We start from the raw sequence: 26,788 nt of genomic DNA, 5'->3' as shown, positions 1-26,788 counted from the left end.
TACCCAACAAACTGCACCAGAGCACAGACAGAGTTCTGACTCCTGTCCTCTGAAGATGCCGGCCACAGAAACTAGTGAAACATTAAGAACATGGCCAGACAGCCGGGAAAGCCCACAACAACCCAGAGGAAAGTCTTGTTGATCTCTTTTGGGTCTATAGCCCTTTAAAGTAGAAGTAAATAAAAAAATTAGGGTTTGAGCTGTTGCTTTTTTAATCTAGAAAAATGTGTTCTCTCTAAAATGCATAGATGTGTCCTTTCAGAAAAGGTCACTAAACATTTTGCATATGGTCTCTCTTTTTTTTAAGAAGAGAATGTGAGCATGTCAAAAGGTTATGGCAATGAGCCACCTTTTCTTATACGACTGAGCAATTACTCTCCCATATGATCCCAATAAGGTAAAAGGAGTCCAGCAGGTCTTTTTTTAAAACCACAGCTTGTTCTGTGCTGTCATCACAGTACCGAAAAGGGCACCAGAAAGGGTAGGTGCACATACAATTGTAAGACTTAGAAAGAGGAGATGAAGAAAACTTGAAAAACCCTGAGAAATAGATTACAACACATTTACTAGTTTTATTACCTCATGAACTTCCATAACAAGGAACAAGTGGGAAAGTGGCTTAAGCTTTCTCATATTTGACAGTAAAAAAGTAATAAAGGAAGAAACTTTAGGAAAGGAAATGCTGCTGCAAGAGATGATGAAATACAGTTTGTGGGAATGCACAAAACAACATGTTTTTCAACTGAACAGGCTGGATGGACAGCTCAGTGAATTGGGTGCCTGGCTGCAAAGCCAGACATTTGGAGTTCAATTTTCCTCTGTACCTCCTGGGAGAAGAACCAACCAGTGAGGCACTGGCCAAGCTACACAGTCCCCAAAGAAGGGACCAGTGAAGCACTTCTGAGTACTCTATACCTAGAAGGCCCTGAAAAGGGTAACCATAAGTTGGAATTGACAGCACACATTATTCATTTTCCTGAACAGTATTACTTTGCAAATTTTATTCAAATTTATTAGGTGAAAGATGAAATATGTTACTGCATGAGAAAACAGTTTGTATTACTTCGTATTAAATCATCTTATTGTACTGTTTCCAGCTCATAGTATATTATATATACCTACTATACATAATGAGAAAAAGACATGAATAGGGACTACAGTTTTTCAATAAGTACAGAAAACTAACATGTATTGATGAAGGGCAAATGATAGTGGAAGGAAATAACCGAGTCTTCGTATCTGCATCTCCCTTTATGAGCCTTCCAAGCTGTAAAGATCATCCAGAGAGGCCTTTCTCTTGGTCCCATCCCCAACAGGTGTGTTTGGTAGGGTCATGCAAAAAGGCCTTCTCTGTTGCGGCTACCAGACTTTGGAACTTCCTCCCACAAGAGGCTAGGCTGGCCCCATCTTTGGTGTCCTTTCGCAAGCAGGCAAAGACCTTGAGCTTCAGGCAGGGTTTTCTTTAACGACTTGGTGTCTGAGTGAAGTTTTTAAATATATGGTTGTGCCTTACTGCTTTGAACATGTTTTTGGTATTGCTTTTGTTTACTTTATTTATTTATTTATTTATTTATTGGACTTATATACCGCCCCATAGCGCTTCAAGCACTCTCCGGGTGGTTTACAATTTTTAATTATACAGGCTACACATTGCCCCCCCAGCAAGCTGGGTACTCATTTTACCGACCTCGGAAGGATGGAAGGCTGAGTCAACCTTGAGCCGGCTACCTGGGATTTGAACACCAGGTCGTGAGCACAGTTTTAGCTGCAGTACAGCGTTTTAACCACTGCGCCACGAGGCTTCTTTTAGTGACAGTATTTGATCCTTTTTCATATTTATATGCTTACTGTTTTTAGCTTTTAACACTGTCTTTTAATGATGTAAGCCACCTTGGGTCCTTCTTAAGGAGAAAGGTGGGGTAAAAACATTTTAAATAAATAAATTCATTTGAAAACACAATCAAAAGCCATGGAGCTCATTTTAATAAGCATATTTAGAATTGGAACTCCAGGTGGAGAAAAGACATAACAGTTAACTGGGTCTTGCCACTTATATTACCATATGTTTAAACTACAGTTCTCACTCTCTTATAAAAATTCTCGCTACTGTTCATCAAAGAGAGAGAATGAGGAGTGTGGGGAGAAAAGACACAATTCTTTACTCATCAGAGAAAGCGAGAGAGCAATCTAAGTAAGATATCTTAAAACGCTAGTTCCCCTCTTGATAGAGAAAAAAACTTCTGAAAGAATAGAAAGTTAAATGGAAGAGATATGGCAACGTCTAAGGAACAATGTACTGCTCTAAAATTCAATAATGCAGGTGTCACAAGATCTACAAAATCTGCTGAACATCTAACAATCTGATGGAATACAAAACGAAGAAATAAGGCATGATTTACTGAGTGTTTCTGAGGAAGCAGTCTCAATGCAGCCACTTCAAGGACTTAATGGTATGGTATATTTGAAAAGATGGAACTTAAAACTATTAAAACAAGGATGAGAGAAATTAACACTATAAAAAAGGGGTGGCACAAATTATCTGTGATCCCAGATTACAAAATACTAGGAAAAATATTTGTAACATATTTTAATTTCTTGCACAGCGAATAGAAGCACAGCATGTTATGACTGCCTGCCCCTTAGCAACCATTTCTTATTGTCTGGAGATCATATGCCTCAATTTATTTCTCTTCTCCAGAACCTACCCCAGGGTTCCTAAAGGAAATAAGGGCATTCATCAAATGATAGTATTTCTATGCTATCTTGGTGTCTGGCTGGAATCCAGAAACTCCCCTGTCCAAACAGATTCAGGTACAATTAAAACACAACACATAGTCAAACTTTGTTTCAGGCCCTGAACAAAATATAAACAGTGCTAGTCTCGTGATTGTTACACATTTAGTTTTTCTTGAATTGTATCTCTATTAAATTATATCTCTAGTTCCTTAAACACTCTCAACTGCTGCCTTCATCTTTACATCATACCATTCAATTCCACCTTCTGTCCCTCTCCCTCTAACCCACAACAACAGCCACCTCCCTTTCTCTGAAAGCCATTCCAGTCTTCAGCCCCTTAGCATTCACAGCACCCTGTGATAGGCTCAGCCCAAAAGAAGGTGGAAGCCAGTCCTGCCCACCACATGTCCAAACTAGATGCACTCCAATTAACTTTCTTTCCAGTCATATATCCAATGCAACTGCAGTGGGCTGAACTGAGAAAGATTTTCGGCATGAGAAACAAAGAAAAAGAAAACACCAAGGGGTGGGGTCCTGCTTACACCTCTGTAATTTCCATAGATTTCCATAGATCTGTCCCTCCATCTGTAGACTCCCTTCTCACCATACGCCACACTGTTCCAGAGTTCCTGGCCTTTAGGACAGTTTCTGTGGGCCACAGGGGGCTACAAAAAGGAGAAAGGATTTTGGAAAGCTCTGCTTCTCTTCTATTTCTTGGACTCAACCCTACATTTCAGACGCATACTGTACATATAATGCAAGTTGGGTTTTGGACTAGAGTTATTTGGAATGCTCCTAAATGAACTGTGGTGACAGGAAGGCTATCAGAAAGCACTGTTGGTGATATGCTTTCGTTGTTGAAAGCATTTCCTCCATTATGCCTTCTTTTCACTGACCTGTAGAAGAGAATGCAAAACCGAGTTACAGACCTTGTCCAATAATTCAAAGGTTAAATATAAATCTGCCTGTAAACATACCATTAGATGTCTTGTTATTCTATCGAACGTAAAATATAAAAGATTACAGGTATTATGTTCCTGTTTACACTGAGTGTTGAGGCTACTGAAGAAAAAACTTTAAAACTTTTTTTTTTGTTTATATAATAAGATCAGGTGCTTTTTAGCCATCTGTTCCCACCATGCCATGCACATCACCCTTCATAAAAAAGCAGAGTGTCTCACAGAGCAGAGTGATTGCTTCATGCAAAATACCATAGCCTAAACTGTGCAACCACACCTGCTGTGAAAAAACAACTTGTCTCCTTGACTAAACTAATTTGTATCCGTTGGGGCCGCTCAATGCCCTGCTTCTTTAGTACCTTCCCTGCCAACTATGACAGCTGTTGCAAGTAAACCCGCAGCGTACACAAGGTCCTTCTTGGCCTCTCACAGTTGTCCCTGAGCAAAACACACCACTGGGTAATATGCTCTTGTAGAAGGATGCCACCACGTGAAAAAACCAAACATGAGGGATGCAAACCACAATGCTAATTTTAAAAGCTGTGCCTTGCATACATGTCTGCTTGGCTTCTCTGAAAATTACTTTTAGGAACCCCTGGGGAGGAAATCTTCCAGTCTCCAGGTTCATAATTTGGTGTAATCCTGGGTTCAGATGTGTGATTGGATATTTGGGTTTCTCCAATGGCTAGGAATGATTTTTGCAGTTAAAGCCAGTGGATGTGCTGCACCTCTTCTGCCACGGTGACACATGCCTTAATTACATCTTTCTTGGACTACTGTAACATGCTGTACACGGAAATGCTTTTGAAAACTGTGCAAAAACTTTGATTGGTCCAACAGCCACAGCCAGATTGCTGAGCAGTGGATTACTTTTTTTTGTTTTTTAAATATGTACCCAGGGAGGTGGCTCTATGATTTTTCTGCCTTGCATTTCTACCCTTTTCTTTGAAATGTGTTGTAACTCTTTTCTCTTAAGACATAATGAATTTAAATCTTTCTTAGATATAAGCCACCCTGTTCATTGCCTCTATGCTTGATTCACATACCAGAAACTTCCCAGTTTAAGAAGGCAAAAGCAAGCCACTAGTCTTGGAGTCATTTTGTTTGTTTGTTTGTTTGGACAACCCCCATCAGTTGAGTAAGCAAGGATGAACAGAGTTGCAGTAGTAGCTGTTGTTGTTTAGTCGCTAAGTCGTGTCCCACTCTTCGTGACCCCATGGACAGGCCCTCCTGTCTTCCACCGCCTCCCGGAGTTGGGTCAAATTCGGTAGCTTCAGTGACACTGTCCAACCATCTCGTTCTCTGTCATTCCCTTCTCCTCTTGCCTTCACACTTTCCCAACATCAGGGTCTTTTCCAGGGAGTCCTCTCCTCTCATGAGATGGCCAAAGTATTGGAGCCTCAACTTCAGGATCTGTCCTTCCAGTGAGCACTCAGGGTTGATTTCTTTCAGAATGGATCTGTTTGTTCTCCTTGCAGTCCAGGGGACTCTCAAGAGTCTCCTGTAGCACCACAATTTAAAAGCATCAGTTCTTCAGTGGTCAGTCTTCTTTATGGTCCAGCTCTCACTTCCATATATCGCTACTGGAAAAACCATAGCTTTGACTATATGGACATTTGTCGGCAAAGTGATTTCTCTGCTTCATGGCACAGTGGTTAAACTGCTTTACAGCAGTTTAAAAGTGTGCTCACGACCTGGGGTTCAATCCCAGGTAGCCGGCTCAAGGTTAACTCAGCCTTCTATCCTTCCAAGATCAGTAAAATGAGTACCCAGCTCACTGTGGTGGGGGGGCAATGTGTAGCCTGCATAACTAACTTGTAAACCACCCAGAGAGTGCTTGAAGCGCTATGGGGCAGTATATGAGCAGCACACTTTGCTTTGCTTTTGAAGATGCTGTCTAGGTTTGTCATCGCTTTCCTCCCAAGAAGCAGGTGTTTTTTAATTTCATGGTTGCTGACACATCTGCAGTCATCATGGAGCCCAAGAAAGTAAAATCTGTCACTACCTCTATATCTTCCCCTTCTGTTTGTTAGGAGGTGATGGGACCAGTGGCCATGATCTTAGTTTTTTTGATGTTGAGTTTCAGACCATTTTTGTCGCTCTCCTCTTTCACCCTCATTAGAAGGTTCTTTAATTCCGCCTCACTTTCTGCCACAGAGACTGGCGAAACGTTAGGAAGAACAACCTTCAGAACACGGCCAAAGAGCCCGAAAAACCCACAACAACCATTAGATCCCAGCCGTGAAAGCCTTTGCGAATACAGGGCTTAGTTTTTCACACATGGCTTTTTCATTTTGGCTTTATTTTGGTAAAATAAATCATGACATGGTGATCAGATCAAGTTTAATACCGTCATAGACCAATATCCAAATGTACATGTAAATGTACAAAAAACAGTAAAACCTGTATATAAAAACATATACGAATTTAAAAACATCCTAACAGAGTAATACATTATACTTCCTTAGTCTCCCTTTCAGGTTCCCACTAATAACTAAAATCAAGCGATTTTTAAAACTTTCCTTTCATGGAGTTTAACAGCAGCTGCAAGAAATTTTGCCACATTGTATCAGATATCTGTATTATGTCCAGACAGCAATAAAAGCGTGTAAAAAGCCTCAGAGCGCCCAGGGAGTAATTTTAGATGAGGTTCAATAAAATTCCTCAGAATATCAACATAATAAGGAGAGGAGACGCATAACTGTTTCTATTGCATCCAAATTACAAGAACATCTATGTTGAGAGTATGGACTTTTCTTATACTTCTGTTCTAGTACTGCCAATGATAATGCATTTAATATATTCACGACGGCTTTCACAGCCGGAATCTAATGGTTGTTGTGGGTTTTTCGGGCTCTTTGGCCATGTTCTGAAGGTTGTTCTTGCTGACGTTTCGCCAGTCTCTGTGGCCGGCATCTTCAGGTTGCTGTCCTCTGAAGATGCCGGCCACAGAGACTGGCAAAACGTCAGCAAGAACAACCTTCAGAACACGGCCAATGAGCCCGAAAAACCCAGAACAACCATGATAATGCATTTAGTTGGGCAAGAGAAAAGGCTCTACAATATTTGGATATTACACGTAACAGTGAGTAAAGGTAGTGAGTAAAGGTAGAAATACTATTTTATATTGCTCCCAAATCATGTTGTCTCTCCACCTCCATGATGTGTTGTTTAAGAGCTAAGTTTGCAGCATCATATCCCAAATATATTATACTGCCCCCCGAAAATCCGTAAGATCTAAGATTGGCTAGTAGAACTTCCTTCCAATTTGACTGATAGTTCTCCTGTAATATTAGAGAGGTCAAACCTCTTGGGAAAAATTAGTTTCAGCCAGAAGCTAAAGATGGTTAGCCAAATCTTTGTTTCAACTTTCAGGAATCCTACCTCCCACCATAGAGCTGCATTAGGAACCCCACGTGGTACCTGTAGAATTGCTCTTAAAAATCTTATCTGGACCCTTTCCAATGCTGTGCACCACAGAGTATTTGGTTAATTGATGTAGCCTCAAACACTTTTTGAACTGCTGGAATATATTGTCTCCCTTTGATATAAAAAAAAAAATCAGTGTTGCCGATGCAGATCTCTGTGCTGCTTGGACCACATATTCTGCATGAGCTCTGCAAGCGCCATTTGCTTGGAAGAGAACTCCAAGGTATCTAAAGACCTTTGTTTGTTCAATTTTGTAGCCATTTATAGTCCATTTATAGAGTTTTGGTCTTGTAGCAAACACCATGATCTTAGTTTTTTCATAGTTTATTTGAAGACTTCCTTTTTGGCTGTAATGTGCTAAGGCAGGGGTCCCCAACCCCTGGTCTGCAGCTCAGTACCAGTGCGTGGCCTTGGCCGGACTGGGCCATGGAGACACATCTTCTGCCCCCCCAGCCCTTTCACGCATGCATGCATGTGTGTGTGCCCTGCGAGCACCCATGCCCCTTCATGCACGCACGCAAGTGTGCATGCCGAACAAGTGCCTCCCTCCCCTTTGTTCATGTGTGTGAGTGTGGAGGGTGTCATGCACCCCCGTGCACAGACCCCGTTCCCCCCCAAGTGGTCCATGGTGTCATAAGGGTTGGGGATCACTGTGCTAAGGCACACAGTGCACTCTTTAAGCCAATTGGTATCTGCCATAATATCACCACATCATCAGCATACAGCAGCACCAAGAGGTGTCTGCCCACTAACTTAGGGGGATGGAAACCTAACAGGCTAAGGGTTTCCACCACTGAGTTAATATAGAAATTAAACAATAATGGGGCCAATATGCATCCCTGTTTGACTCCATTATACGTGGGTACTTTGTTGGACAAACAACCCTCCCAGTTGCATCTTATTTTCAGATTTGTGCTTTCATGGAGTTTATAAATGAGCAGTAATAAGCGATGATCTATTGTAGAGGATCCTAATTTACACCACAAGTTATCTCTAGAGATGGTGTCAAAGGCAGATTTAAGGTCGATAAAGGCTGCAAATAGAGATCCTTTGGGTTTTTTAATGTATTTTCCAACCAGATGTTGTAAGATCATCACTTGATCTAGAGCTGATTTTCCTGATCTGAACTCTGCTTGCTCTTCAACCAAAATGTTTTCAGATTCTATCCAGCTTTGTAATTTCCAGTAGAGATGTCTCGTGTAGAGCTTGCTAACTGTGGATAGTAAACTCACTGGGCGATAGTTTGCTGGATTGTCTTTCTTGCCCTTCTTATAGATTGGGGTGATAATAGCTGCATTCCATTCAGATGACATATGGTATTCTGGTCTATATATGTAAAAAGATTTGTCAAAATTGGAGCCGACCAATTTATATTTCTCTTTATTTAACTCAGATGGGATGCTGTCACATCCTGGGGCTTTCTCTGATTTAAGTTGAGTGGCCAGGTCAATAAATTCTGCTACTGATACCGGGGACCATTCTGACAAGTTTTTTTAATATATTCAAGTTGGAAAGTACAGTGGTGCCCCGCATAGCGACATTAATCCGTTCCAGGATTAACGTCGCTATCCGGATTCTTCGCTATCCGGGCAGGGAAAACCCATAGGAACGCATTAAACTCCGTTGAATGCGTTCCTATTAGGGAAAATCTCACCGGTAAGTGAAGAATCCTGGATCCGGCTGCAATTTTTGCTGCCCGGTAAGTGAGGGCAGGGTGCGAAAATGGTGTGGGCGGCCATTTTCTGCACCCGGTGGCCATTTTGGAACTGCGATCATCTGTTTCCAAAATGGCCACCGGGTGCAGAAATGATCGCAATGCGATGTTTAGCCTATCTAAACATCACAATGCGATCGCATTAGCGACCCCAAAAAATGGGTCGCTATGCAGATTCGTCGTTAAATGGTGCGCTCGTTAAGCAAGGCACCACTGTAGGTGTCTCCTTACTTGCACATAGTTCAGGAAAGTGAGTTTCCCACCCTTTATCTGGAATATGGCAATCAGCCTGTGCTGAGTGATTGTTACTGAGATGTGAGGCTCCAGAAGGTATTCACATCTTTCCTCCTAACAGCATTAATAAGTTGTTCCCATGCTGTATGTTGAGCATTGTTGCTAAAAGGATAACATGGTGTAATATGTCATGTGTTGTTCATCTGAGATTGTACTTACCTAAATTTCAGACCTGCTAAGAACCTGATTATTTTTATTATGTTCTGATATGCAAAACCATAGAATTCAAACAGGGTGTACTTTCTTTTTCACAAGACTTTAGATGTATTATTACTGTCCTCTTCTACAGACTTCCCTTAAGGATTGGTGAGATGCCATAAGTGAAGCAACCTTCTATACCCTAAAGCAGTAAGTGTTTTCACGAATCAAGAGACATCATCAGGAGTTCAAAGATTTTTCAGTATTGCTGATTACCATTCAATTTGAAAAGTGGAAAAATTACTTAAAACCTTGACTCTTAGAAGTGATTAATGTTAGTTGGACCACATTTGAAAAGTCCATTTCTGTAGTGAAGATACGCCTTTAAGAAAATGGTCCAAGATGAAGTATACAGAAACCTATGCAGATACAATATTAATTAAATCTGGACTAAAGCAATTTACTGCAACCACTTGATTTTCAAAGATCTGCATCATCATCATTTTAGAACTGCAGTGCTGGAAGGGACTCTATGGATCATTGAGTCCAGCTCCTGTTGAGGAGGCATAGTGGACAATGGAACACCCACCCTCTAGCTGCACAGTTAGATCCTTAACTACTGAGCTATCCAGCAGTTGCACTAATATTGGAAAGGAAGATTGGGCTTTGTACTTTTTCCTTGATCAAAAGCTCCACAATAATCCAGAAAATGCTTTATATTTCTTGAAACCTAGGTGCATCTGGAAGTTATGAAATGACACCAAGGGTAGCCTCCGCTGTAGTAATGTCATTGCTTTTTATTACCAGATGTAAATGTGAAATGAAACATACAGCATCTAGTAAAAACACCATCAAATGCTTGTTCTTTTTGGTCCTCCTTAACATCTCTAAAACCACCTTGCCTGAACTCTAATGTCAACAGGACTGAGCATCTTTTCAGGACATACCACAGGACATCAACTGGACAGAAGTGGAAAATGTACTATATAAGTTATCGACAAAGTACATTATTAAGCATTTGTACTTAGAAGTGAATTCGCTGAATTCAGTGAGACTTACTCCAAACGTAAATGCATATAGCCTTGCACTGTTAAGACACTGCAGACTGGGATGAGGTAACCAATTGTGTGATTGCCATCTTTTAAATGATCATTTATTTAATGGAACATGATAAATCACACTTTTGTTCCAGTAGTCCCCTTGTCAGGGGTGTGATTTTCAACAATGGAACAAGGTTCTGTATGGAAACTGTTTTATTGGCTTTAAAATTATTTGTGGAAATAAAAGGCTTGATTCAATAACTTAGGAAGCAAATAAATACTAGCAGAAAAAGAGAAATTTTTTTGAAAGGATGAAAAACTTTGTAATTCCCCACAGAAAACAAAAATCTTGCATAGTTTGTGAAGAAGAAAAATATGGATGAGGCTTAACTTCTGTATTATATAGTTCACTTTCAATGAGTTAGACATTTTGATTATAACAAAATAGAATATTAATATAATCTTTGTATTAATGGAAATAAAACACAGAATATGGTTCTCCAACTAGTGCTTGGCTGATCTTTTACGTTGTAAAAGATGGAGAGTTCATGCACCAATAACTTTTACTGAGAGCAGCAAGGGAATGTTACTGCACTTCTTCTATGTAAAAAAGATCATTATTATGAACTTTCCAGACAGAATTCTTTTTTTCTTAGGAATATAAAATAGCTCCAAAGAGATTTCAGATTTTTAAAAAGTCAGAGAAGCTATTTGTTTGCATTTGAAGACAGGTTAGGAAATATTTTCTAAAGTTAAACTTTTGACAAGTTACATCTCACTCTAAGTTGTCACGACTAAATTGATATACTGGCTGAAGTCCTATTGCTTAGTGTAGTAAACTGTACTAGAGTAGTTCTACTGAATCGGGGGGGGGCGGATTTGTTTCATCAACACCACTATAACTTCCATTGATTCAAATTGCCTACTTTAGTTGTGATTTACAACGCTAAGCAATGGGACTTAAGCTACCCAGAGTAGACCATGTCTACATGGGTGGCATATAAATAAATAAATAAATAAATAAATAAATAAATAAATAAATAAATAAATAAATAAATAAATAAATAAATAAATAAATAAATAAATAAATAAATATTGAAAATGTGATCAAAAAGGATAATACAATAGATGCTAAAGTGTGAGATTGTTTTTCCACAGAGACAACAATGTTTACCATGCCATGATCAAACCCATTCTGGGCAATTTTACGTAGCATTAAAAATTAGGGTTGAATTAGTTAGGAGCTCAGTTAAACAACTGAAGAACCCTTTTGAAGCATGCTAATCTCTGCATTGATCCTCACACATATCTCTGCATTGTTTCCCACCATGTCATATGCTCACTAATCCAGTTTAAACAGTGACTTCACAAATATTCAAGGTCTATGACAGTAAAGGAGCACCTTTTTATAGTTATTGCTTATCCCTTGCCCTGCTTCCAAAACATCACTTAAGGCTCCTCACAACATTAATTAAAAATATGAAAATAATAATAATAAAAAAGACTTTACAGATAAAACCGCAGGAAGGTATAATATTACAACACAATCAAACTAATTACAATATTAAAAAATATTAAATCAACTGAAATTTATAATCACAACAATAAACATAATGCATCACCAGTTAGTCTCCTTCTCAGTAGGCAGCCAGTTGCCTTCTCCATGCCCCACCATGAATAAGAAGTCTTTGCTTTCCAGTGAAAATGCAACAAAGGCTAGTCTTCCTGAGAAGGGAGATCTAAAGCCTAGCAAGAGCCATCAAGGAAGTTCTTGTTTCCTATTATTTTGACCTTTTATGTTAACAGAGATTCTGCTAGAATCCCTATAACAGAGCTCTAGATTATGTCCTATGATCTATGAGCTTCATTTCAAGGACCCATTCATATACTTTCCCATACAGACTTTTTATGAAAAAAAGTGATTCCATATTAGAGATGGGCATGAATCATGATTCAGCATGGTTTGTCTACACAGGTGTTCTGTGGGCGCCCCAGCTTCCCTTGCCCTGCCTCCTCCAGCAGGCACCCACTCAGAGGCAGCTACTGGAGGAGGCAGGGCTGGGAAGCAACTCTGCTGCCTCTGAGTGGCCAAGGGAAGCTGGGATGTCTATGGAACAGCTGTGTAGCCGAACCACAGTTTGTGCCCATCACTGCAAAATACAACCATACATTCAACTAAATGCTAGGTGTCCTTGTAATATCTGTTTACAAATACACCATCCAACTTTGACAGGAGCAGACAAGTACTTCAACAGCCGGCAATTGATTTTCTAATCTTTCAGCCTAGCAAGTTCCACATATAGCTAGAAATACAAGAACACATTCAAGGTATGAGCTTCATTTTCTTATGCAAACTCTTCCTTCAAAGTATAAAAAATTAGGCTCCAAATGCTTTCCACATAATTTGGTGTAGCTCTGATGGATAATGTTTTCTGAATGCTGGATTTCAAGCCAGTGAAGGCAATGCTGTCCTACTTTGGGCATAGATTTCACTGGAAAAAAATTATGCTGGGAAAAGTTGTAGAAGGAAAAGAGGAAGATCAGATATTACATGGATTGACTTCATAGAAGAAGCCACAGCCGTGAGTTTACAAGAGCAGAGGAGGGCTGTTGAGGACAGCACATTTTGGAGATCACTCATTCATAGGGTCACCATAAGTTGTAGAAGACTTGATGGCATGTAACAATGAAGATGGAAAACAACCCCCTAGTTATTAAGTCCCAGCAGAAAATCATTTACAGTCATCAAAGTGCTCAAAATATTACGGGTGATTCCTGCTGAATCCTTAATTAATTAAGGCTAATCCTTAATTAAAAATAATAATAATGCTAATTTTATACAAATGGTAATAGAAGGGGGAAAATGATCTATAGAAGAAAGGTATAAATAAATTATACTGGAATTTTACAGCAGAGTAGTAGCAAAACTGACTGAGCTTGTGAACTAGAATGAGTTGAATTCATCTTCATTTCTAAATGGCTCTGTATAATGCTTCAACATCCATTAACATGAGTTGCTCTTCTAGTACGTTTGGAGCAATGAAAGAAGCACTCTGAAGGTAATAAAACTAAGAAACAAACATTAATGAATACTATAAACTGCTGATGAAAAAGGTAACAGGTCTGGCTTGTGGTAGAAAAGTTTTCATTTTAAGTGAGCTGGGAAATACTATATTTATGTTACATATTTCTCAAGTGGCAATTGGGCATTGTGTTCATAGTCCTCCATTCTTGCATCTGAACCATAGTGGGAGTACATTAGGGCTGCAGGACAGCAACATTCCATTCCTCAAGACTTCAGGGCCAAAATGAAATACTAGGGACATGTCATTGACATCACAGATTACAGGCTCCTGTGATGTCACAAGACAGCAGACAAGGGACGAAAGCAAACGCAATACATACAAATGCCTTCCTCCTCGGCCAATGGTTTCGGGTTTTATCTGAGAATAGGAGTAGATAGATACTCAAGCTTTAAATACCAACTTGAAAGTTTAAAGACACACACACACAAATAAAACAATATTTTTCTTTAGTACCACTCACCCTTAAAAAATTACCTCCTTCCGTGGATATCCAGGGAAGCATAGCAGTTCCATAAGAGATAATTGGAGCTCCGATATATGGATAATAAATGTATATAGGTTTATTATCACTTTGATATTTTATATTATATTTAATACTAAATGCTTTTGAGTTTGAGAAGGGCTATAACTCAATGATAACTATATGTAGAAGGTTTAGTTAGCGGCATCTCAAAGTAAGGTTGGAAAGATGCCATTATACAGCACGCTCAAACTTCTGCCAATCAATGCAAATAATTATGAGTTGGGCAATCTAATGGTCTGGCTTCATGTAAGGCAATGTATGTTGCCCTGACTTAGCTGTGCTGAATTTCACCTGAAGCCTGTCAGAAAGACTTACAGAATTTTGGAATTTCTGCCAAGCATGCCAGGTCTGTTGTCAATGTAATGAAAAGACTACTGTAGCTGGTATCTTCTGCTGAAAAGAGTACCCTAGTCACTCATGCCAAAGACACTGCTTTGGTTTTTTTGGGGGGAAGGGGGCATCTTTGCTTAGGCCAGGGATGGCAAACCAGCTATATTTTCAATACAACTCTTGTTTCTGTCCTCTGGCTGCAATGGCTAGATATGATAGGAAAGGACATCTAGTTAACACCTGTAAAGCCACAGATTCTCCACAATAGTAGTCCCCAATGTTGGGTTCCCAAATGTTCTTGGACTAAAACTCCCAGAAATCCTGGCCAACACAATTAGTGGTGACAGCTTCTGGGAGTTGTAGCTCAAGACTATCTGGGGACCCAAGGTTGGGAGCCATTGATTTTAGACATTAAAGATGCACAGGAGAGTTCCTTTTGTTTAGGCGCTTCTTAGAAGAAGAGAAACAACAAGAAGTAGTGCCAGCTGGAACCTTGCAAGTACTCCTGCTGACCCTTATTAGAAACCAACAAATGGATGTAGTCTCTCTTTTTCTCTTTCATTCTCCTTTCCCCATTTGTAAGGAAAGGTACGCTGGGATTCTGGGTAAGCTACTCTGATGTAAACCTTTTATTTTTACTGGTACAAGAGACTGTGTGTTCCACAAGTAAGTTTATATTACACAAGTCAATTTATATTATAAAGGGAAAACGTAAGCAATGAACAGAAATGGCTCAAGTAACAGGATTCATCCAGCAATACATTAGGCCTCAGAGGACTCATAATACAATATATGACCCATGTAGACATCGATGATGGTCTTAGGTACTTCAATTTGTAAGTGAGTACAACTTGTAACACTGCACATCATCTTGATCACAAGGCATATCTATTAAAGCAGTGGTTACCAACCTTCAATTTCCAGATGTTCTTGGACTAAAATTCCCAGAAGCCTTCAACACTAGCTGTGCTAGCTAGGATTTCTGGGAGTTGTAGTCTAAGACTGGGGACCCAAGGTTGGGAACCATTGTCTTAAAACAAAATAGCCTCCAAATTTCTGGCTTTCCACAGCTTTGGTCAACAGGAACAGTCTGAATATGGCAGTTCTTTTAAAAAAATAATGGAACGGATTCTATTTTATCCCATAACTTTTTGAATCCCACTCCCCATAGAATGCACACACTGTGCTCAGTGGAGGCTGGTGTATCTAATTTTGTGGGGCAGCAAATTCTCTCTGGGTTTCAGTATGAACTCTACAGGAGCTATCCAAAGTGCTGAACCTTGCTGGGAGAGTGAAAGGGCAAAGAATAAGCCTCTGTCTTGAATGGTTTAGGAATCATTCATACACTAGTTGTTGCTGAGTAATGCTTAGTATTTCTTAAGACAGCTTTTATTAAAAATGAAGAAAAAAATTCAGGGTTCACTAAAGAAGATAATGAAGCTAATTCATGTTCTTTAAAACAGTGGCAGTTCTTCATCTGCACCTTTGACTCATATTAATTTGGAGGAACAGAATGAAAAATTGGCACAATTTTTCAACCAATGAAACTTTTGATGAAAGTGCTTCAAAAGAATACACACTGCAGTACACCATTATTGAGATGTCAAAATTAATCTTTTTACACAACATCATTCTAATATAGCCTTTATGTGGAAGAGCTTAAATTGCCATTATGTTATCACAGTAGGACTGACTGTCTACATATCCGTCAAGATATGTCATTTCAAGGGGACAAATTGTGCTCTCTCCCCTCCTAAAAAACAACAACAATCCAGTACAAATGGTGAAATCACTGGTTTCATCTGTGGTCATGATAAAGTTCTCAATGATCATAACTATGATTTTCCATTGCCACTTAGAAAACTGGCTGATTCTCTTTTGGGGGGGGTGAGGGAAGAAGGACTACAGTGGTGCCTCGCAAGACGAACACCTCGTGGGACGAAAAACCTGCAAGACGAATGGTTTTTGCGATCGTTGTGGTGCCTTGCAAGATGGCTTCTTCTATGGCCGTGCTTTGCAAGACAATTTTTCTTCACAAGACCGATGCCTCGTGGGATGAAAAACCCGCAAGACGAATGGTTTTTGCAATCGTTGTGGTGCCTTGCAAGACAGTTTCTTCTATGGCTGTGCTTTGCAAGACGATTTTTCTTCGCAAGACCGATGCCTCGCAAGATGAAAATAATTCATTGTTTTTCGCAAGATGAAAATTTCACAAGACAGCGCTACTCGCGGAATGAATTACTTTCGTCTTGCGAGGCACATCTGTATGTCTGAAAACTAGCACTGAGATTGTATTACTTTAGTCTGATAATGTGTGAATATGAGAATTTAGAGAATACCACCAGTGCAAATCTTACCAGATACTTACTGGTAAGGAATCCTGGAAATTGATGCAGCTAATTGATAAGATACCGGGCACATGGCAGGTGCATGTCAGATTTGCAATCGGGTACATGAGCAGGTCCATGACAAACACACACCTAGCATTTCATCAAGCAGCCACAGAAACAGAAAGAATTCCTCTTGCACACACACACAAATATTGTATACGAATACTGTGTTGCATTGGATTATTGGATTATGACCACTTGCGCTTAAAGCAGCAACAGTGCAACTGCCAATTTAGCTATACACAAGTGGAGCCAATTTACACAATGCTCCCTCTTTCTATCACAGAATGAAATGTGCATGATCAGGTCAGAAAATGACCTCCTAACTCATGGCTGACAAGCATCCTGTTCTAGTTGGACAGGCAGTTTGGCTATCCTGCATTGTGTCCCCTGGAAATATTCACACAGGGATGCTTGCAATTAATGAAACGTTTGGTTTAGACCAAAAATCTTTCAGAGGGCATCTGTTCAGCTTTATGTGCGTCATGAGAGGAAGAACTTGGAATTGCGTTTTTTAAAAGACATTAGATATTATTACAAGTATGGTCAATTGACCAGACAATAGATAACTGACTAAAAACAAAACCATTCCCACCCTCCATTTTAAACTTACAAGACGGTGTCTTGTGTAACACAATCACAGAAGAGCAAGTGTATAAGCATTTCCCACACTCTTAACAAACCCCACTTTGCATACTAAGCCTCACACTGGTTGTAAAATTGGTTGCCCTAACCACTTGCATGACACGAGGCTGCTAGAACAAGAGGACACTTTCCCTCAGGCTCTTAATAGGATACTAGTGATGTATTAAATCTTACCTGTTTAGGCATTCGGAAAAGAGAGTTCCTGGAGAATATATCTTTAGCCTGACTCCATGTTCCATCAATGATGATGATCACATAAGGTTCAATGGTGCTCAGATCTACATCTTCCAAATTTGTTGCTCCAGCTCCAGGATATAATATTAAGGTATTTGAATTCCTACATACCGATGCTAATTCAGGGTACCTATATAAAAATTGAAAAATGTGACTTCAGTTATTCTGATGAGCTAAGAAATAAGCCCCATACATCTTTTCCTATCTCAGTTATGCCATTCCTTCCTTGGCCCAGTCTCATTTCACGGTATACCTGGCTTCTAAGAATAAAAGCTAGATAATATATAGATTAATACCTATTCTATAACCTTCACTTTTGTTCTAACTTCAGACAATACAACAAAGTATGTCTGAAGACCCAATCATATAACCCTCTCCAGCTCTTAGCTTTAGGAACATTGAATGCACTGGGCCAAAATTAAAAAGATCTGTAAAACAGATGAATTTATGGTAATATTAAGGTATTGATGTTATCATCAATAATGCTTTCTCATTAGCCACTCTGTATGACCTATATTTAAGTTTTAAAGTGATTGTCACAAATTTTGTTTCCCTCTGACCAAAGTTTAGAGTTCTTTCTCTACATCCATGTGCTATCTATGAATCACAACTTGAAGTTAAATTCTATGAATATGATAAAGCAGATTCTAGTCTGCAAAACTTTGTATCACAATAAAGGTGCTAAATATTTAAGGTGCTACAAGATTCTTTCTTGCTTTAGCTGTAACAGACTAACGTGGCTATCCCAGATAATATTCAGATGGGAAAGAGTGCATCTAAGGACATGAAAAATAAAAGAACCCCAGAAGCAGTGGCGCAACAGGCAAGTAATGGAGGTTAAATGAGGAAAAAGAATATATTCAGGCAGAAGACCATTACTGAGTTATTCTTAGACTGACTCCATGGGAAGGAAGTTAAGACCATAATTGCAGGAAGAATTCAAGAGTTTTCTGTTATTAAAACACCAAAATGTACGTATTAGTTATGCAAACTGCTCAGTTGCTTTTCACTTTAATTTGGCTTTCCAGGTGCTTTGGACTCAGAAGCTCCTGCCAGAATAGCCAAAGATAACTGAGAGTCATAGTCAAACCTCTGGAGGGTGCAAGGGTTCCCATTTCACCTTATTCATTTCCTCAATAAGCATGTGATACTTGTCTTCAACATCATCATCAATATTCTGGCTCTTTGTATGACACCTCTAAACAATGAATTTGCCTTGCAACCAACCATTCTCTCAGGTTTTTCAGCCAACAAGCTCTCCTTCCTGCAGCTCTCTTCCCCCATTTATCCTACCTTGAATCATCAGCTGTAATAACCTTCGTTTTTCTTTATTGGCCGAAGTATTCCAGTGTTCCACATTTCATGATTTCTTGGTCTTTGCCTTAGCACTCCTTCTCTGATCATCTTCTCAGCCCAAGAAATTCTTAATATCCCGTGATAAATCTACATTTCACTATGTTGAAGCTGCTGTATAATCTACATTCCCCATGCCAATCTTCTTTTTAAATTATTATTACACTGTTCATCTTTAAAAATATGGCTTAACTCCTCTCCTCACATCCTGATCATGTGAGCTTCAGATCTAGCCCCCATCCTCATCTTTTTCCTCCCTACTTTTGTTCTCTCCCGTGGCCTCACAAAAAGCCAATGATTTGGCCTCAATCTTTCTGGCATCCCCCAGTGTTCTAGCAGCTACAGGGATGTAGCACAAGGTTCTAGATGGCCTAGATCAGCTGGCACTGTAATTTCCCCACCCCTAGCCTGGGCCTGCTCAATGCTGGGCCAGGTGGCAAGGCCTTCATCAATGCTACCGCCCTTGTCTCCAGCCTATACATCACCACTCATCAGCCCTCCTCCTAACTGGTAAGTGTTATGGACTCTCTTGGAAGGGGATACAGAAGAAGCTAAGCAGTGGGCCTGCTCATGCCTAGGCAGCATGATGCCATCATTTGACTCATCAAGTGCTTCATAACGATGTTCTCAGAACATAAACTAAGGCAGCTGAAAGAATATACACCTTTGTCATACTCCTCTTTGTTTCTCTATGTCCTCTTGCAGGTGATCTTCAACTTCTGCTGCAACTTTTTGTTGTCAGTAAGGGTCACCAATTATATGTATTTCATTTTTAAAACTTTTGTCTCCAGCAAAGCTTGCCATATTGGACTTTATCAAAGCCGTTCACATAGACAATAAAGGAAGCATACACATCAATGTTCATGCAATGGCACCTCTTCCCATACAAATGGAAACAGAGCAGCGCTTCCCTGGCTCCAAACTTCCTCTTCTCCATGCTTCTAATTTCTGCAATGCATTGTTTGCAAAGAAAACCTGACTGTAATGGTCATTAAACCCACTCTGAGCACTATACTAAGCATTCTGTTCATCTTCTGCATGGCCATGTCTTCAAATAACAGATGCTGAAGATGCACATGAGTTTATGAGTGTTTGTCATTCCGACTTACAAGGAAGAAATGAAAAACACTTTTAATAACTTGTAGGTCACATCAGTGACAAAATGCCACACAAGGTTAGCAAAGCTGTGTTAAGATAGCAGTCAGGACTTCTGGCTTGATGCTGTGACAAGACAGCAGGAGGAGGACGAGCTTCTGTCCCTTAGGCTGAATTCCAACTTGTTTGAGGCCCCCAGGGGCTTCAACCACCCTGAAGAGGTGGTAAAATGGGGGAGAAGCCTGTTGGTCATGGGGGGGGACACAGGACAGCGGTTACCCACGTTTGATCCAGGAAACTCGCCAATCAACAAGCGGGTGGAAACAAGCAGCTGAATTAGCTTGCTTGCAAATTGTCAGCAGCTGGCAAAATAAGAAGCGATAAATCAGCCAATTTAACATTGCCGTTACCACTGGGTGAGATACAAAATTTGAACTATACTGCTCTATGACTATTCCTGGATGGAATAAGCCCTTTAACAGAAAAAAAAAGCACCTGTTAGCCTCACCACTAAATTGAGCTGCAGTGGATCTGAAGGGGAAAGAGATGCAAAGAAAATAAATTGGACATTAATTAAACACTTAATTATACTTCAAGGAAGGACATTTGGTAAATACTTCGGCGTTAAACATAAGAAATTTTCCTCTTAAAATTCTTTTAGCCAAACAACGCTGGGAGTAAAACTGTTATGGTTATCTACAGGGTTGGCAAAAAAAAACAACCTACAACATGACCTTGAATACTCAAACTTGGAACTCTGTTTTGACTTTCCTCTTTTTTCCTGAGAACTGACTAAAACATAGACAATTAACTTAATACAAACATCAAACATCAAGTGAACGGGGCTGTCAACTTGCAACAGAGACTGGATTCAAATTAACCCTAAAGGTGATCAACTTATTAAAGTGGACCTTTTGAAGCAATTATTGATGGAACTGGGCTGACTGCTCTAAAGCTACTGGACATCTTTTACTTGAAATACAAGTACTTGGCATCTTGGGACATAATGCTACAACAAGGGAAATTTTGGGATGAAACAAAATCTACCCTTCAAGCTGTCTTTGAAATAATGAGATCACATAATGAAGAGGTGAAATCATTCAAGGGGCAACTAAAGAAGGACTATATTCAACAGGAGACAGGGAATAATGAACAAGGAAATGTGAGGGTGGTGGATGATGTATGCCAACCAAAGGAAGGGCTGGCAGAAATCAGAGGAGAAAATTTAGGAGATTTAATTCTAACCTGAGAGCCTAGGAGAATTTTATCTGTGTTAAGGGAAGATAAGGGGGGAAAACAGCATAATTAATTAAAAATAGCCTGGAAGATCTATTGGAGATAGATCAAGTGCATAGAGATCTATTGGAGATAGATCAAGTGTATAAAATGTTTTCAGATGACAACAAGGGACAGCAGAATGTTTAGTTAGAAACAAGGACTGGGAAAAGATAAATAAGCAAAGGAGTTATTTAGAAAGATGAAAAGGGGAAAATATTAAGGTGGCCCTCAATGTTGAAAGCATGTATATACTTTAACTTCTGGAACTGTAAAGGGGCATATCTTATATATTAAAAAAGGGAAATAAACTGAAATAAGGGATCATTAATCAGGGTACAGGCATAACATGGTGGTTTTTAAACTGAACCTAGTATAAGGATGGGGCAAAACAAATAGTACTTAATGAATATACATTAGATATGATATTGATAAGGACATGATAGAAAATGTGGAGATAAAAATAGCTAAACAATTTATAAAGAAAATCTATATAAAATGCTTTAGATAATATCTATTATGTGTTAGGAACCTACTCAGTTATTATTGGTATAAATTACAAAGTTTGTTGGTTAAATCACCTCAAAATTATATAGATTTGGAACCAGAATTACTTTTATTAGGTATGTTTCTAGAGGATTTTGAGAACACTGTATACTCTGAGAGCAATATTATGGTAGTAGCCAATATTGTATACTAAAATACACACATGAACGGTGTAAATATTTTAAAAATGTATAGATTTTGAAGAGACAACTAAGAAGACACCAAGACGCAATAAATAATTATAAGCAAACCATGTAACACGATGTTTAACAAGCACAAATTGAATGTAGATAGATTGAAAAATTAATAAATTTTTTTTAAAAAAGAAAGCACAGTCAAGGGAAGAGAAATAAATCAGGGTAAAGGAGAGTTCCAAAAAAAATAATAATATTAGTACCTCCAGCACTTGCTCATGAAATCTACAGCTTTTCAAATTTTTAACAATGGCTATTAGTCACACTGCATATTTAATTAGAGAGTAAGTGAGTGAGTAAGTGAGAGAGAGAGAGATGCAGTGTAGCCAGGTTGACCACCAGCATAGTGACCGTTTGTATTGACAGTCTCTGTCATTTATCTTCAAGCCAGCTGTTTCAAGACACAGTGAAAGCAACCACCAAAGGGCAACAAGATTTGCTGTTCAGTAAAGGAATTAGATTTGGTGGACAGAGTGCCTGAAGAACTATGGATAGAGGCTCGTAACATGGTACAGGAGACAGCAACAAAAACCATCCCAAAGAAAAGGAAATGCAAGAAAGCAAAGTGGTTATCCAACAAGGCCTTACAAATAGCGCAGAAGAGAAGGGAAACAAAATGCAAGGGAGATAGGGAAAGTTACAGAAAATTGAATGCAGACTTCCAAAGAATAGCAAGGAGAGACAAGGCGGCCTTCTTAAATGAACAGTGCAAAAAAAGAGAGGAAAAAATAGAAAGGGAAAAACCAGAGATCTGTTCAAGAAAATTGGAGATACTAAATGAACATTTTGTGCAAAGATGGACACGATAGTACAAAAATGTTAGGGACCTAACAGAAGCAGAAGACATCAGGAAGAAGTGGCAAGAATACACAGAGGAATCATACCAGAAAGATCTGGATGTCCCAGACAACCCAGATAATGTGGTTGCTGACCTGGAGCCAGACATCCTGGAGAGTGAAGTCAAGTGGGCCTTAGAAAGCATGGCTAACAACAAGGCCAGTGGAGGTGATGCCATTCCAGTCGAACTATTTAAAATCTTAAAAGATGATGTTGTTAAGGTGCTACACTCTATATGCCAGCAAGTTTGGAAAACTCAGCACTGGCCAGAGGACTGGAAAAGATCAGTATACATCCCAATCCCAAAGAAGGGCAGTGCCAAAAAATGCTCCAACTACCGTACAATTGCACTCATTTCACACGCTAGCAAGGTTATGCTCAAAATCCTACAAGGTAGGCTTCAGCAGTATGTGGACCGAGAACTCCCAGAAGTGCAAGCTGGATTTCAAAGGGGCAGAAAAACTAGAGATCAAATTGCTAACATGCGCTGGATTATGGAGAAAGCCAGAGAGCTCCAGAAAAACATTGACTATGCAAAAGCCTTTGATTGTGTAGACCACAACAAACTATGGCAAGTTCTTAAAGAAATGGGAGTGCCTGACCACCTTATCTGTCTCCTGAGAAATCTATATGTGGGATAGGAAGCAACAGTTAGAACTGGATATGAAACAACTGATGGGTTCAAAATTGGGAAAAGGAGTACAACAAGGCTGTATATTGTCTCCCTGCTTATTTAACTTATATGCAGAATAAATCATGCGAAAGGCAGGACTGGATGAATCTCAAGTCGGAATTAAGATTGCCGGAAGAAATATCAACAATCTCAGATATGCAGATAATACCACTCTGATGGTAGAAAGTGAGGAGGACTTAAAGAACATTTTAATGAGGGTGAAAGAGGAGAGTTCCAAAAATGGACTGAAGCTCTACATCAAAAAAAAAATTATGATCATGGCCACTGGTCCCATCCCCTCCTGACAAACAGAAGGGGAAGATATGGAGGCAGTGACAGATTTTACTTTCTTGGGCTCCATGATCACTACAGATGGTGACAGCAGTCATGAAATTAAAGGATGCCTGCTTCTTGGGAGAAAAGCGATGACAAACTTAGACAGTATCTTAAAAAGCAGATACTGTCTAAGTATCTTGCCAACAAAGGTCTGCATAGTCAAAGCTATGGTTTTTCTAGTAGTGATGTATGGGAGTGAGAGCTGGACCATAAAGAAGGCTGGCCACCGAAGAATTGATGCTTTTGAATTGTAGTGCTGGAGGAGACTCTTGAGAATCCCCTGGACTGCAAGGAGATCAAACCTATCCATTCTGAAGGAAATCAACCATGAGTGCTCACTGGAAGGTCAAATCTTGAAGCTGAAGCTCCAATACTTTGGCCATGTCATGAGAAGTGAAGACTTTTTGGAAAAGACCCTGATATTGCGAAAGAGTGAAGGGGACGACACAGGAAGAGATGGTTAGACAGTGTCATTGAAGCTAACAACATGAATTTGACCAAACCCCGGGCAGCAGTGGAAGACAGGAGGTCCATGGGGTCACAAAAAGTGAGACACGGCTTAACAATTAAACAACAACAAAAGAACACGGCAGAGGGGGCCACAACCGAGATGAAAATATCCAAATATTTTCCAACTACTTGTTTAGAGACCACTTCTTTATCACATCTCCCCATGTCATCATACTCTCTTCTTCATATTAGTCACGTCACCATGCCGCCTTTTGAACATCTTCATGCGCCCTTGGGATGGATGTCCATCCAGTTTGGCGGCAAGTGCTGTAGAACCACATTCCCCAGTTTTTAAACAGAGCATTCAACAAAGATACTGCTGTACCATGGAACGGGCTGAACTTTAGTAGTATCTTTCATTCCAGTCAGAGTGGCGGAACTATAGTGAAGTTCCTAAAGCTCCTTTAAGGAACTATTTTTTTATTTTTAAAAATGTCCCCAACAATCAACATCTTCACATCCAAGTCATGATTTTAAAGATCTTACATCTTGGCATCACTCAGAAAGAAAAAAGAGAGAGAGAGATAAACATTCCATACACAAATGTGATTTTCTTATGAAGGACCCACTTTCCTCCTGAGTCTTTCACTGCTTCAAAGAGGCTGAGAAAAGACTGGTGCCTGTTTCAATGGAAACTGAGGGCAAAATGAATGTTCCCACTGAGTACAGGTACTTCACTTCCAGCATTTTCAAGCCTCTAAAGATTTAGCATTAAAATGGGTTCTGTGCTCTTTCATAATCCTTATCTGACATAAAAAGCTAAAAATAATTTTCTTCACAGAGGTGCATACATGGCTCTACAAAACACAGGCACCGGCTTCACCTTCCCATTTCTCAGCAGCAAATAAGACATTTCTTTTATGCCAAAGAAAATTTAACTGAGTTAACAAAACTGTTTTCATCTATTATCTCTCAAATCCACAAAAAAGAGGAAGACCAAAGAGGTGAATTGATGCAGTAAAAGAAACCACAGCACTGAATTTGCAAGACCTGAACTGAGGAAGCCACTAATTTCTAAGGTCGAGATTTGGAAATGACTTGACAGCACATAGCAACAGCAAAAGCCATAAATCTCAGTTTGGGAGTCTTGTTGTTTCTGACATCTGGCACATGGTAAAATGTGAAGAAAAAAATTTGAGACAAGGAGACTGGTTTGCAGTCATAGACTGGAAGGATGCTTATTTCCATATCTCCATTCAGTCTGACCATCGGCGATTTCTGAGATTTTCTTTCAGTGGGGTGATTTACGAATTCAAGGCCCTCCCCTTCAGGTTGCCTACAGCCCCACGGATGTTCACAAATTGTTTAGCCCCGGTGGTGGCTTATCTTCATTTGCACGGTGTCACTGTACTCCCGTATCTCGACGATTGGTTGCTGGTGGTGCCAACATGTGCCCAATCAGGCAAGGAAATATCATTCATGCTGTCCCTTTTATCTGGTCTGGGGCTCCAGGTGAACTCCGAGAAGTCAACTCTGCAGCCCACTCAGAAGGTCCCGTACATCGGAGCAGTCTTGGATGCTTCCTTGGGCCGGGCTTTTCTTCCAGAAGAACATATATTAGAAACTGAGCAGATGGTGGCTTTCTTCCTCCTGAACGCCAGGGTTTCAGTGCTGCAGGTGCAACATTCATTAGGAATAATGGCATCCATCTCGGTGGTGCTCTGGCATGCCAGGCTGAAGATGTAGTTGTTACAGGCTTGGTACTTGTCACTCTGTGACTCTTTGTTGGACCTGCTGTCCAAGCTCCTGATAGTCACCGAGGAGCTGCAGCGCAGCTCTCCTAGTGGACCTTCCACCCTAATTAGCTGATAGGGAGATCTTTGGGGCCTTTGGCTTCGGACATGCAAGTGACTACAGATGCAAGCCCCTCTGGCTGGGAAGGTCACTTAGGGAGCCTAACAGTGCACGGCCTCTGGCTGTCAATAAAATGCCCTTTAGATATCAACCACCTGGAACTGTTAGCCATTTACAAAGCCTTCCGAACGTTCGAGCATCATCTCCTCGGCAGAGTAGTTCAGGTGGCATCAGACAATACCACAGCTGTATTTTATCTCAACAAACAAGGCGGTACACACTCCCTCCACCTTCTGTACTTGACAGTCCAGCTGTGGGAGTGGTGTTACTCTCACCACATCTATCCAGTGGTGGTTCATGTGGCTTCAGAGGACAATGCGCTGGCAGATCGGTTGAGCAGGCTCCAAGTATGCAGCCACGAGTGGGCTCTGGACAAGGAAGTATTCCTTTCTCTCTGCCAAAGAAGGGGCATGCCTCGACTGGATGTCTTTGCCTCCTCGGCCAACGCAAAATGTGTCTGCTATTGTTCGAGAACGGGAGTCAGCTGTCACTCCTTGATTCCTGACCTCATGGGCAGAGGGTCTTCTGTACATGTTCCCATCCATAACACTAGTACAGAAGGCCATCATCAGGATACACCAACAAGGAGTGAATGTC

The 26,788-nt window shown here is 40.1% G+C and overlaps 1 protein-coding gene across 1 annotated transcript in view; it reads right to left on the bottom strand.

Annotated features, from left to right (window-relative positions):
* Nucleotides 1-26,788, bottom strand: part of DTWD2 (DTW motif tRNA-uridine aminocarboxypropyltransferase 2) — a 110,569-nt gene that overhangs the window by 32,019 nt on the left and 51,762 nt on the right. Inside the window, exon 4 of the mRNA XM_020780057.3 lies at nucleotides 17,459-17,648. Coding sequence (XP_020635716.3) covers nucleotides 17,459-17,648 — 190 coding nt within the window. The remainder of the gene's footprint in view (nucleotides 1-17,458; nucleotides 17,649-26,788) is intronic.

The sequence above is a fragment of the Pogona vitticeps genome, chromosome 2 (genome assembly GCF_051106095.1).
Source record: "Pogona vitticeps strain Pit_001003342236 chromosome 2, PviZW2.1, whole genome shotgun sequence".
Lineage (NCBI taxonomy): Eukaryota > Metazoa > Chordata > Lepidosauria > Squamata > Agamidae > Pogona > Pogona vitticeps.
Note: the sequence above shows the minus strand (reverse complement) of the source record. Positions and strands in the feature narration are given on the sequence as shown.